This window comes from Procambarus clarkii, chromosome 13 (genome assembly GCF_040958095.1).
Source record: "Procambarus clarkii isolate CNS0578487 chromosome 13, FALCON_Pclarkii_2.0, whole genome shotgun sequence".
In the NCBI taxonomy this organism is placed as follows: Eukaryota; Metazoa; Arthropoda; class Malacostraca; order Decapoda; family Cambaridae; genus Procambarus; species Procambarus clarkii.
This window is the reverse complement of record NC_091162.1, coordinates 40,169,545-40,184,249: the sequence shown is the minus strand read 5'-3', so window position 1 is coordinate 40,184,249 and position 14,705 is coordinate 40,169,545. Positions and strand designations below refer to the sequence as shown.

Here is a 14,705-nt window from a genome sequence, read left to right as displayed (position 1 = left end):
TGTCCGCTCGGCCGACCGGCTTGTTTCCACTGGCATTCGTTGAGGGAGAAGTTAACAACTTTTTCCAACATGGTCTTCAGTAAGAGGTCATACTCTTCAAGCTTTCGGCTGTCGTAAGATGGGGCGCACCTCAGAAAGTAGGTTAGCCTCGGAAGGGATAGGCATTTGGTGAGGAGATAAAAAGCATCGTGGGCATCGATGTCACTTATTCTGTCTTCCATCCTCCTAAGGTCTGCGATTTTCTTGTCAAGGATCTCCTCAATGGCGTTAGACCCGAGGGGGGCTCCAAGGAGGGTGCTGTTCTCAGCCCTAATGACATGGGCTCCAGGCAAGGCAGACCTTATTCTAGCTACGATGTCTGGGTTGGAAGAGACTACTTCACACTTGGAAGGGTTCAGGACAAGACCCAGGCTTACTTCTTGCTCCCTTATTTTCCTGACATCTGCCAAGAAATGGTCTACGGTGCCAGCTATAGTGCCATCATCCAAAAACCAGATGTTGAACTCGCTGGACAAGCTTTCGGTGATTTCTTTTAAGACTAAGCAGAAAAGAAGGGGAGCAAGAGGATCACCTTGCTGAACACCTTCACATGAACTGATTTCATGTTCACCAAAGAGCAGCTTTGACTCACCACTGTAGCACAATAGTATGAACGGGTAGAGGGGCCGGAAATGGCGATGTACGGCACAAAGTACTGCATCTCTTCTGACCATGTTGAAGGCATTCTTAAAGTCCAGTTTGAGCAGGGCCTTTTCATCAGAAATGTTGGTGATGTATGCTCGTGCTGCATGGGCAGCCGCTTCACAGCCTTGGGGGATCTTATGTATCCAGGGATCCTAGAGTATGAGGGATCCTTAATCCTATTATATATATATATATATATATATATATATATATATATATATATATATATATATATATATATATATATATATATATATATGTCGTACCTAATAGCCAGAACTCACTTCTTGGCCTACTATGCAAGGCCCGATTTGGCTAATAAGCCAAGTTTTCATGAATTAATGTTTTTTCGACTACCTAACCTACCTAACCTAACCTAACCTAACTTTTTCCGCTACCTAACTCAACCTAACCTATAAAGATAGGTTAGGTTAGGTTAGGTAGGGTTGGTTAGGTTCGGTCATATATCTACGTTAATTTTAACTCTAATGAAAAAAAATTGACCTCATACATAATGAAATGGGTAGCTTTATCATTTCAAAAGAAAAAAAATAGAGAAAATATATTAATTCAGGAAAACTTCGCTTATAAGGCAAATCGGGGCATTCATAGTAGGCTGAGAATTGTGTTCTGGCTACTAGGTACGACATATATATATATATATATATATATATATATATATAATGTCGTACCTAATAGCCAGAACTCACTTCTCAGCCTACTATTCAAGGCCCGATTTGCCTAATAAGCAAAGTTTTCCTGAATTAATATATTTACTATAATTTTTTTCTTATGAAATGATAAAGCAACCCTTTTCTCTATGTATGAGGTCAATTTTTTTTATTGGAGTTAAAATTAACGTAGATATATGACCGAACCTAACCAACCCTACCTAACCTAACCTAACCTATATTTATAAGTAAGGTTAGGTTAGGTAGCCAAAAAAAGCTAGGTTAGGTTAGGTTAGGTAGGTTAGGTAGACGAAAAAACATTAATTCATGAAAACTTGGCTTATTAGGCAAATCGGGCCTTGAATAGTAGGCTGAGAAGTGAGTTCTGGCTATTAGGTACGACATATATATATATATATATATATATATATATATATATATATATATGTTGTACCTAGTAGCCAGAACGTCATACTCGGCCTGCTATGCAAGGCCCGATTTGCCTAATAAGCCAAGTTTTCCTGAATTAATATATTTTCTCAATTTTTTTTCTTATGAAATGATAAAGCTACCCATTTCATTATGTATGAGGTCAATTTTTTTTATTGGAGTTAAAATTAACGTAGATATATGACCGAACCTAACCAACCCTACCTAACCTAACCTAACCTAACCTATTAAGATAGGTTAGGTTAGGTTAGGTAGGGTTGGTTAGGTTCGGTCATATATCTACGTTAATTTTATCTGCAATAAAAAAAATTGACCTCATACATAATGAAATGGGTAGCTTTATTATTTCATAAGAAAAAAAATTGAGAAAATATATTAATTCAGGAAAACTTGGCTTATTAGGCAAATCGGGCCTTGCATAGCAGGCCGAGTATGACGTTCTGGCTACTAGGTACGACATATATATATATATATATATATATATATATATATATATATATATATATATATATATATATATATATATATATATGTATATATATATATATATATATATATATATATATATATATATATATATATATATATGTATATGCGTACAAGCCTGAACATCTCCAGGCATATATGCAACTGAAAACTCACACCCCAGAAGTGACCCGAACCCATACTGCCAAGAGCACTCTGCATCGGGCGTACAGGCCACCTTAACCACTCGACCAACATGACTGGACAAAAGGGGATGGTAGCTGAGGCTAATTCCCCAACACCTCGCCAGCACTCTGATGGTAATCTTGGGCATGGTATTTTATCAAATCACCTCATTCTTTGGGGCACACGTGAGGAACACAAATGCGAACAAACAACAAGCCTGAATGGTCTCCAGGCATATATGCAACTTAAAACTCACACCCGAGAAGTGACTCGAACCCATACTGCCAGGAGCACTCTGCATCTGGCGTACAGGTTTACCCGAGAGCCACTAACACTAGTGGCCATGATGAAGACAGGAAGCCGACAGTTTGTCGAAGGTCCCCTATTTGGCGTGATGATCTTGACCAGCTGTACTTTAAATGTTATCAGAGTTTTGGCATTTATGACTTCGGCAGTTAGACAGTTCCATTGGGTAACCTTTAACCCTAAAACCGCACAATACATATATACATAATGGGAGTAACTTTACCGAAACCGCACAATACATACATAGATGATTGTGGGTCTAGCGCACGATTTTAACCCTTAACCACCGCGCTGCACAGAGTTTATTGTGAAATTCCCCCTGTGCGCATGAAATAAAGTAATCCCCAAAAATTCATTTTTCTTCGTAAAATGATAAATTCCCTTCCCTGAACATGTCTATGTATAAATAAATACAAAATTCCACTTACTTTGACTGTAGGGACGTGGACAGGGTGCGCTTTGACGTCATCAGGGGCTGGTCGCCCGTGCGTGACATGCCCAGACACGGTCATTCAAGCACCGGGTGTTGCCACAAATTTATTTTCAATTATTTGTTCTATGTATTTCCAATGCGGCTTTATTTGTTTTTTTATCGTATATGATGCATTCTTGTGTCCTTTACAATATATATACAGTAGAACGTTCATAATGTTCCATGGAACTGTGATACATGTGTCAGTAATGTGTCCACAATAAATGTTTATTGTCGCAATATTACTTGTTAAAAATTCACTAAAATTACAATATGTACAGTTTCACACATTATTAACACAGTAACACACTGTATTACACACTCAGTACTTCAGAAGTGAGTAATAATCAATGAAGTAGCCCATGGTACACAGTGCGACTTCGCTCTCAGTGCACCAGGTACAGATCGATTTTCACTTCATGTTTCTTCGTTCTGTGTGCTTGCAAATGACGCACTCACATACACATTTGGCTTTAGTACTTGTAGGTTGTATGTAGCCAAGCTTGTAAAGCATAGGGTAGTATTGAAAAGATTATAAGAAAAGCTCAATATGTAAGGTAGTCTTGAAAAGATCGCTTTGTAAGGTCCCACACAGGAAAAGATTCAGCTAGCCTCAAAGAGTGTCCTTCAGTCAGAAAGAGATTCAGCTATTCTTGAAAATATCTATGGAAAACACCACCATGGAAGCTGCTAACACTGTTCATCTATGCTACTTGTATCAGATGCATCATCTTCTTGAGGTTATCTTGAGATGATTTCGGGGCTTTTAGTGTCCCCGCGGCCCGGTCCTCGACCAGACCTCCACCCCCAGGAAGCAGCCCGTGACAGCTGACTAACTCCCAGGTACCTATTTACTGCTAGGTAACAGGGGCATTCAGGGTGAAAGAAACTTTGCCCATTTGTTTCTGCCTCGTGCGGGAATCGAACCCGCGCCACAGAATTACGAGTCCTGCGCACTATCCACCAGGCTACGAGGCCCCGTAGCTGAACGTAGCGTATCATCGCTGAACGCAGAAAACGATTCATCTATGTATCATCTAAATAAATTGGAGATAGCATAACATAGGTGGGCAAGAATGGCCCTCAGAGCTGCAATTGGATACGCTCGCTGTATCGTCCTCTTACATTCTGTATTACTTGCATCCGACCTTTGTGTTAGGTCCTTATTGTGCCTAGCTTTATAAATATTATGACCCTTATGTTCTTCAAACAATAAGGTTTGAATTTCACCGACAGAGTGCGATCTTTTAACACTGCATCGGACAGGTGTTTGGGAGCCAGAGGCGCATGCGCCACCCATGGTTGCTCAGTGGCTGCTCACTCGGTACTAACCCAGCCAGCAGCCCTAGAGCATCCTGGGATTTATTTCAAGATGGTTGCCTCTCATTGGAGGTCCTAAGAGTCCATTTCGTACACAACCAACCTTGCACACATTTAGAATTGGTACGGAAAAATCAAATAGAGTTTTCTTGGTTGGCGCAGTTTCTTGCCGACCAAGAATACTTGGTTAGTGCAGTTAAATGGTTAACCCTTTAACTATCTTGGAAGAGTAAGGGAGGGCTGGCTGGGTGTAGCAGCTCACACTCACGGTGTTCTGAATGTGTTGATGGTGAATGTATATGGTTTGTGGCAGTGTATAATGTCTAGATTGTATAATACATAAATTACCATGATACATGGTAAATATGTGCAACATATGTGTATACAAGTGTCATGCACGTAACACAGTGTCTTCGGACTGTACGGATGTTTTACTGCCATAATATAGTGTACGTGTTCATTATACATATGATTAGCATGTAAAAACAAATAAAGTAGATTTGGAACTATGAGCCAAAAATGAACAAAAATATATTCGCGGCAACACCGCCCCGAGCGCCCTACTGGCCCCGGGAGAGCACATCACGGGCGAATAGGGAATGATGGCATCACAAGTCAACTTACAGACCAATAGCAGCCAAAGTAAGTACAATTTCACATTTTTTTTGACATACCTATACTGAGGGAAGGGTTTTGACACTTTAAAAAAACAAAAGAATTTTTTCCAGAGAATTTATTTCCTGCACACTTGGGGGTGTCATATTTGCAAGCCGAGCAGTTAAGGGGTTAAAGGACGTCTTGTCTTCAAGCAGTATATTCCCTCCAAACGCCACAGATTTGGATTGAAATTCTTTGTATTCTGTGACTGAAACAGGAATTGTGTTATAAATGATAATGTATACGGGTACAAATGTAGACATTCCTGCTAATGACCAACATGACTTCTTAGGTTGTGTGGTGACATCACTGCTTGCACCATATCTGAACAAAGGCCACATATTATACACATAACTATTATACCAGTCCCTTGCTAACTAGGTTCTTGCCTGATAGTAAAACTGGAGTGTGTGGCACAGTGAAGGCAAAATGAAGGGAAATGCCAGTGTTTCACATTGCTATGCAGGTTGGTGATTGCGAGCTACAAAAAACTGGTGCAATGCTTTCAATGCGGCTGAAAGACAGGTGTGAAGTAAACATGTTGACTACCATTCACGCAGGTACAATGGTGGACAGTGGCAAGGTGAACAAAACCAACAAACAAAAAACCAGCATCAATCGAAGTGCATGGAGTTCTGCCTACCAGGGACCACAGCCAGAACCTGGCCCTCCTCAGAGTGACACGAGGCGTGATGGCCAATAGAAACAAACCCCTCTGAGGTTGGAAGCATTCTATGTCTGCCATCGTCCAGGTAAGTCATCCAGAAAGGTAGGCATCCCAAAACAAACCCCTATACTGGTGAAAATTGCTACCGAAAGCCAAACGAGTGGACAGAACTCCCCAAACGAAAACTGGCAACTAGCATGACGTCATCACATAGTTACTCCCCCATCTGCGCAACCCCCCTACCCAGGAGGAGCAAGGGGCAGCCCCAGACCCTCACGCCGGTGACCCAACCCCAAGTTCTTAGGCTTGATGTCAAAATACGTGAAAATACTGCTGACCGAAGGAAGGGAGGGATGCCGGGGAGCCTCTGGGTCTTACCCAGAAAATGGCGTTTTATAGATAGACCGCAGACTGGCTAGACTTAATAACCCTGCAGACAACCTGAGAGACCCGAGCCCTGGAACAAGGAAGGAGGGAAACCGGGTCAACCCAGGCGCATCTTGGCCACCGAAGCCGTGGCGTGCAAATAACAGTGGAGAGCCGCAACCGGACACAGCACATGATGAACCCCCAGCCTGACCAACCAAGTTACAACCCAAGGACCCCTCCAAAAAGCAGCAGTCTCATTCTTCACCAGAGAAGGAGGAGACGGCTGCAACCAAACAAACCTACCACCATGACCGAAAGAGCAGAAGACCCTGTGCCGGAGGAGAGCATGAAGCTCCCCGACCTGACCCCCAGAGGCCAATGCTAACAGGAAAAGAGCTTTAGAAAAACAATCCTGAACCAAAGGATTGTCTCGTGAGCAAGCTGTCTTCCGCACGAGACAGCTTGCGGAACGGGGCAGAAGTAACATCAATACCGAACGCAAGCTGGAGTGGCTCCGCGAGCGCCGCACGATAAGAGGCGACAATATTCGATATAAGATGACAGTCATGGAACAACCATGAGAGAAAGGACAAAACAACCCTATCAGAGAATGAAGTATACCTATGCAGTGATTAGGAAAAACCGAAAGGACCGCCAGGAAAATTCATATTGCTGCCAAGAAGACGCACGCAGGGTGGGAGACCAACAACGAAGCCACCTGCGCCCCATACAAGTGATGATAGACTTGAGTCAAAACTCCAGACACAAAGACTCAAGGAGAAGAACGAACCAGCCTCATACCGAGCTGGACCGATCTGCTGAAAGAGGCAGGGCCGCGGGAAGACCCTCAGGTTTGGACAATGAGCAAGCAGCGCCTGAAACCAAGACTGGGCCGGTTACCAAAGAGCCAGAAGGGCAACTCTCCTTTGGTAATTCTCCAAGCAAGTTAGGACCTGGAGCAACAGTTGAACCTGGGGAAAGAGTAACCCCACCTCCCCCAGTCCTGCCGAAAGGCGTCGACCCCAACGGCCTTGGAGTTAGGGAAGGGCGCCACATATACTGGGAGACGGCTCGACCACGCCGACGCGAAGAGATCCACTTGAAGAGACCCGAACATCTGGCAGAGCCAACTGAAGAAGGCGTCAACCATCCATTCTGTGGAAAAGGGGAAATTAACCGGGACAACCCGTCCGTCAGGACATTGGATACTCTCCGAACGTGAACTGCCAGGAGAGCCCAACCCCGAGAACTCGCCAGATGAGTCACACGAAGCGACCAGCCCCAAAGAGCCAAGGATTGCATTGAACCCCCTCAGTTCGGGCAATGAACCACCGGGGAGCAGTATGAATGGAGCCAGATCGTTGATCCGACTGTCAAATGAGCAACCCGAACCCTTTGGATCGACATCCACACTGCTGCAAACTCCCGCACCGTGCTGTGAGCCCGACGGAAGGACAGACTCCACCGCCCCTGGCTGGCCTGGTGAGCACTGGTCATAAAGCCCCAGCCCAGAGACGATGCGTCCGTGAACACATCGAGCGAGGGGCTCGGGTGGGCACCAAAGCACTGAACACCGAAAAAGCCGAAGAGGAAGCCGGCGACGTAGCAGCCAATGAAAAGCATCCGGACGCCGAACACAGAGGGTCGCAAGAGAGGCAAACGAGACATCCCCAAAGGGACCAGAACAGTCAACAAAGCCACATCCAACCCGGCAGGTAGTCCATCATGACAAAGTTCAAGCTCGACAAGCCCTCGAGCAACCTCCAAGTCACCCAGGAGCCCCTCAGAAACAATTGAAGGCGGGAACGCAGGAGAAGCAGAGCCACCGAAGGCAGAGACAAGAAAGCGGTCCGAGCATCCCACACAAGGCCCAGCCAAGACCGAACCCGAGAGGGTACCAGATGGGACTTCTGCCAGTTCACCAGGAACCCAAACCCGGCTAGCTGGGAGAGAACCAAATCCCTGGCGAGCAGACAAGAGGACTGGCTGGGAACCCAAACCCGCCAGTCGTCGAGGAAGGTCAGAACCCGAACACCTAACAGTAGCAGACGAGCCACCACGACCCGGTTAAGGTGTGTAAAAACGCAAGATGCCATATTCAAACCGAAAGGAAGGACCCAAAAGCGGTAACCTTGACTACAAATCCCTACCGCAAAGCCTTGCCAGTCCCTGAACCTCGGATGAATCAGGACACGACAATACACATCCTTGAGGTCTAGGGACACCATCCAAGTACCTGGCTCCAACAGAAGACGGACCTGAGACAGTAGTCATCCGAAAGGAGGGGAAATAAACCCATGGGTTCAGACGAGACAAGACCAGAATGAACCTGAGGTCCGTGTAGTCCCGTTTCAGGACTGGAAACAGGCGGGAGACCCACCTGAGAAACGAGGTTGTTTCGACCATGCCCAACCCACTCTGAGACGACTCGACAGAGCGCAAGAGGCCTGCCCCGCCAACCTCGAACCTCCCGAAGGAGGAGGAGCCACCCAACACCACTGCAGTCTGCAAGAAATGACCCGAAAAGCCCACAAATCGTGGAAATAGGCGTGAGCGAACAGAGCGAGCCTCCTCTATCGCCCCATCAATGGAACGAACCGCAAAAGGGGCCAACGCACCTTATGAGAACCTAAACAGCACACAGGGTGAGCCCCGCACTGACCAGAAAAAGATGGAACTGAAGGCTGCCCCTGCCCCGAATCTGGCACCACTGGCCTACCATGATGGGAAGAACCCCGAGCCCTGGCACGACCTTTCCGGCAAGGCCCCCCACGAGCCCCCCAGAGGACCAATAAGTCCGACATAGGACGACAACTAGTCGAAACCGCCTGCAGATACTGCACAACTACAGTCTCTGCAAAAAGCAGCGAACAAAAAGGCTAAGATAACCTAAGAGCCAAAGGCCAAGTGGATTCCAAAGAAGAAGCCAGCCCCTCCTGCCGACATGCGAGGCGAGAAGCAAAAAACTGTGAGACCGCATCCCGCAGGAGCGGCGCGAAGAGCTTCAACAACACAGATGACGCACGCCCCGCCGAGGGCAACGCCCCCGACCCAGAGGCAGCCCCGAGGTTCCCCCCATCCAACTTAAGCCAATCCAAAGACAGCTTGAGGAGGGAGAAGAAATGCAGGGCCGAAGCCAACAGGCCCCGAGTACGCAAATCCTCAGCGATCAAGGCAGCCGAAAGGGAAGGAACCTTCACATGAAGCTGCATCATGCCCACATCCCATGGAAGGTCAGGAGAAGGGGCAGAAACAAACAGGCATTGAGATGTTCAGATGCTCAAAGTCACCCCCCCCCTCCCCCAGGAAAACCTGCAACGCCGTCTGAGCCTCCCTCCACTCAAGCGAGCCGAACCGACAGAACGTGTGCCACGCTTCCAACGAAAAGAGCGGGCAGTCTGCGTACCAGGACGACTCCGGAACCTCGTAACGAACCCAGTATGGACACGAAGGAACGCAGATCTATCACGAAAGCATAATCCAGGTCGCGCAGGAGGTAAGCCGCAAGGGCCTTTCACACCACACGAGAAGGGATGCAGGAATCTGAAAACCTCCGGCAAGACGGTACCAAGGAACCCACAGGATCACGGAACTGAACCCAGGAAGGGGTAGACGCCAAGTCCAACTCGTACGAGGAGGGAGCGAAAGAGAACCCCTCTCCTTGCAACACTAAGTCCTGCCCTGAGGGAACAAAAACCCAGGCAGGGTCCAACGGGCCCCAAGGGCCCCCCAAGTCAACCCCTCCCCCGCCCCAGGAACCGCACCACAAGGCTCCTGGGCCGAGCTGCCCTCCAAAACTCCCGCCTCTAAAGAAAAGGCAGGAATGAAGGGGGCCCACTGGTCAGACCCGGATGCCGTGGCTGGAGGACCAGGTTTGAATGCCTCTGCATCCCCCCCCCCCCCCCGGAAGGGGACTCCCCCGAGACCGCCCGAGTCTCAACACCAACTAAACCCTGCCCCGACTCCAAAACCCTTCAGACGTTTCGGAGCTGGAAGCAAGGGGAGAGAAACCAGATGAACCACAGAAGGGGAAGGACATGGAGTGGCGGACGGGACCAAAGTCGAAGCGACTCCTACACCCAAGTCCGGATTCCTATAACCAAAACAGGGCAGTCTCGGGGCATCCAGGAAGCAACCAACATATCACGTTGCAGGAACCTAAACCGAACATGCAACACTTGTGCTGCCTGCACCCCTAATATCATGATCAGTAGCTTGGGAGAATTGGAGTATGTGCAAAGAACAAACATCGCACGACTCTGGGTTAAAAGAATCACTGACCCGACAAGCAGCATGGTGGAGGCAGAACCGGTGTGTGTCACCCCGAGACAAAGGGACAGAGCAACCTTCAACCTCACACGAAGCAAGAGGGGACTCGGGGATCACATTCATCGGACCACGCAGACCCCGCTGGGTTTCCCAGGGCCATTAGCCTTGTTAACACACTAAGGTAAGCCCAAGCAAGGTACTGCAAGCCAGCGCCCAAAACTACAAAGCAAACTTTTAAACCTGAACCCCTGGAACCTGTCCACCCATGGGGGCCAAGCAGGCGATACCACCAAAACAATATATATAAAATTAAGAACCAAAAAGGGTGACCAAAGGCACACCCCCCCCCCTCACCTGGCAGGAAAACAAAAAACAAAAGAAAAACCCCACAAGAGGACAACGTACCCACGCGGAACAGAGCCGGCCGCTATAAGTGGTGAAAACTAGCTATAAGTGGTGAAAACTAGGGGTGCATTACCCTGCACCCCTACCAGTGATGAAAACTACCCCTACCCAGAGGCAAACAAGGGCAACAAGACCATAGTCGACTCCAAGAGCAGCTAAGTACTGAGCAGTATAAAGCACAGAGGAGGTAGACTCCAAGGTGACTTGTGGAAGGCGGCCCCAAGCCACAAGGGCAGTACTCACTAGGCACCAAGGGAAGGGAACCCTAGGCGCATGCAGCCCGAGTACTGTAGAATATTACTCCTGGCTCACACACCCCCAGGAGACAGAACACGCCACAAGGCACAGTAACTGAAAACAAAAACTGGAGCCAGTAACACCCCACCGGCCAGGAATCACATCAGCCAAGAACTGCGGGTTGGGTCGCTGGCACGAGGGTCTGGGGCTCCCCCTTACCCCTCCCAGGGAGGGGGGGGTTGCACAGACGGCAGCGCTGCAACGTGATGATGTCATGCTAGTTGCTAGTTTTTGTTTGGGGAGTTCTGTCCACTCGTTCGGCTTTCGGTAGCAATTTTCACCAGTATAGGGGTTTGTTTTGGGACGCCTACCTTTCTGGATGACAGACCCGGTCGATGGCAGATATAGAATGCTTCCAACCACACAGGGGTTTCTATAGGCCATTGCTCCTTGCACCTCTCTGAGGGGGCCAGGTTCTAGCCGTGGTCCCCGGTAGGCAGAACTCCATGCAATTTGACTGATGCCAGAAAGCTAAATAAGTACATATAAGCCTGGATAGGTCTGGGAAGCCGACGGGGCTTTCCCAGAAAATCTATAAGCCAGATTGTATTTTAGACTATAACATCAACATGCATTTGGTGGATAAATGTGATATGATGGTAGGGGCAGTAGTGTATGGAAAACAGTGAAGTGGACCAAGATGTTTTTCAACCTTGTTGATGTAACAATGCTGAACAGTTACAACATGTATTTTGTCAAAACAGGTGGTAAAAAAAAATTGTGTTTTCACTTATACTGTAGAGTCACAATTACTAGAAAAGTTTGGCAAACCAATTCCTGGCGTACAGAGGCCCATTGTGAACCCTGTTCATTGCACCCTGTTCCCACACCCAGACTTGCTTTCAAGGATGCCTTTCTGACACACAATGTAAGGTATTTACCATCAACTGGAAAGCATGCAGTAGACCAGCGTGAGTGTATTGTAAGCAAGTCCACAAAAAAGAGAGAACAGAAACGTATATTGGTGATGACTTGGTGCATAGCGTGTAAGGTCCTTTTGTGTTATGTCAACTGTTTTGATGAGTATTACAGTCTTGATGACTTCTAAATGTTCAAGACTTGTGCAAAAACATGTACATACAGAGTGAGTGTATATAGTGAAAACAAATCATAATAAATTGTATATATGTACTGAAAAATAAGGCATTTTTGTGCAAATACTTGTGACACTAATATGTGACAACATAATAAATTTACAACAGTTGTATTATAATAAAACATCAAGTGACAACATATTGTACCACACCAGTGAAGAAAAATAATTGTAAAATACGCCAAAGATACTGTAAATAATGAAGGGAAAATAAATATGCGGCAACTCGGGCTCCTCCTCCGCCTCGCCTGACTCTGCCAAGACACACCACATTTGAGTGACGAAGATCTGTGACGTCATCGGCCAACATCTAGGCTCATTTATGTCAATTGTAAGTACAATTATTTTTTTTATTTTTCCCGTGCTCAGGGAACACAAATAAAGAGATTAATAAGAAAAAAGAATTGTTTTAATTTTTTTTTCTTTTTGCACCTGTGACTGTTGAAGGCCAAAAGGCTCTTAGAGGCTTAAGGGTTAAGGTGCACTTGTAAAAGCAATACTATACCTGCATTACATCCTGGTGACCTGGGAAGGTGATGGTGAGGTCACTAAACCTGGAGTTCTCATGGAGTGCGCTAATTCTTTCTTCAGTCCGAAAAAAGTCACACTGCCAAGGTTTTGTAGCCACAGCCTTTAACTTCTGACTCATGCTCGTCTTCTTGCTCACACCTAAGGTTTTCATATTATTACTATTATTATTATTATTATACTTGCTGCTAATATAACACTAATGCTCATTATGTTTTTAACCATGTATTACTAATTGTTATATTTACCATATATTGATTATAAGTTGAGATGGTTGGCAGAGTGCACATAGTGGACATGCTTTATTATAATATCTCTCATGCCCTTTTGATGTCGATAATAATCTGAGATGGGAGAATCACCATCCACCACACCACTCACACCATCCCCTCCACCACTCACACCATCCCCTCCACCACTCACACCATCCCCTCCACCACTCACACCATCCCCTCCACCACTCACACCATCCCCTCCACCACTCACACCATCCCCTCCACCACTCACACCATCCCCTCCACCACTCACACCATCCCCCCCACCACTCACACCATCCCCCCCACCACTCACACCATCCCCCCCACCACTCACACCATCCCCTCCACCACTCACACCATCCCCTCCACCACTCACACCATCCCCTCCACCACTCACACCATCCCCTCCACCACTCACACCATCCCCTTCACCACTCACACCATCCCCTCCACCACTCACACCATTCCCTCCACCACTCTCACCATCCCCTCCACCACTCTCACCATCCCCTCCACCACTCTCACCATCCCCTCCACCACTCACACCATCCCCTCCACCACTCACACCATCCCCTCCACCACTCACACCATCCCCTCCACCACTCTCACCATCCCCTCCACCACTCACACCATCCCCTCCACCACTCACACCATCCCCTCCACCACTCTCACCATCCCCTCCACCACTCACACCATCCCCTCCTCCACTCTCACCATCCCCTCCACCACTCACACCATCCCCTCCACCACTCACACCATCCCCTCCACCACTCTCACCATCCCCTCCACCACTCACACCATCCCCCACACCACTCACACCATCCCCTCCACCACTCACACCATACCCCACACCACTCACACCATCCCCTCCACCACTCACACCATCCCCCACACCACTACACCATCCCCCACACCACTACACCATCCCCCACACCACTCACACCATCCCCTCCACCACTCACACCATCCCCCACACCACTCACACCCCCCCCCCCACAACACTCACACCACTCACACCATCCCCCACATCACTCACACCATCCCCCACACCACTCACACCATCCCCCACATCACTCAAATCATCCCCCACACCACTCACACCATCCCCCACACCACTCACACCATCCCCCACACCACTCACACCATCCCCCACACCACTCACACCATCCCCCACACCACTCACACCATTCCCCACACCACTCACACCATCCCCCACACCACTCACACCATCCCCCACACCACTCACACCATCCCCCACACCACTCACACCATCCACCGGGTAGTGAGGCAGCAACGGGGAAGCCAGACATGGAGGTGTCTCATTCAACACGCCTGAAAAAAAAAATACTTGACTTCCTAACCCCCCCCCCCCCTAATATATCCCCTTCACCACTGACGCACACACACATTTTTTCATTCTTCATTTTGAATAAGGAATATGATAGAGCAATGTGTTACAAGCCACTGAAATGGTAAAATTTTCTCTCTTAATTTTATGAAAAGCATCGAGTATAGCATCCAGGCGCCCATGTGGTGTGGAGTCAGCAGTCGCCATAACTAAAGGTTGACAGTCCTCCTCTCACATTCTCCCTTTCCCTTATGCCCTTTT

General features: G+C 47.6%; 1 protein-coding gene across 3 annotated transcripts in view; it reads right to left on the bottom strand.

Moving 5' to 3' along the window:
* Positions 1-14,705, bottom strand: part of LOC123757325 (BTB/POZ domain-containing protein 6-B-like) — a 437,538-nt gene that overhangs the window by 359,501 nt on the left and 63,332 nt on the right. For all 3 annotated transcript variants that reach the window (XM_069323874.1, XM_069323875.1, XM_069323873.1), the window contains exon 3: positions 12,817-12,980. In XM_069323874.1, the coding sequence (XP_069179975.1) occupies positions 12,817-12,980 (164 nt within the window). The remainder of the gene's footprint in view (positions 1-12,816; positions 12,981-14,705) is intronic.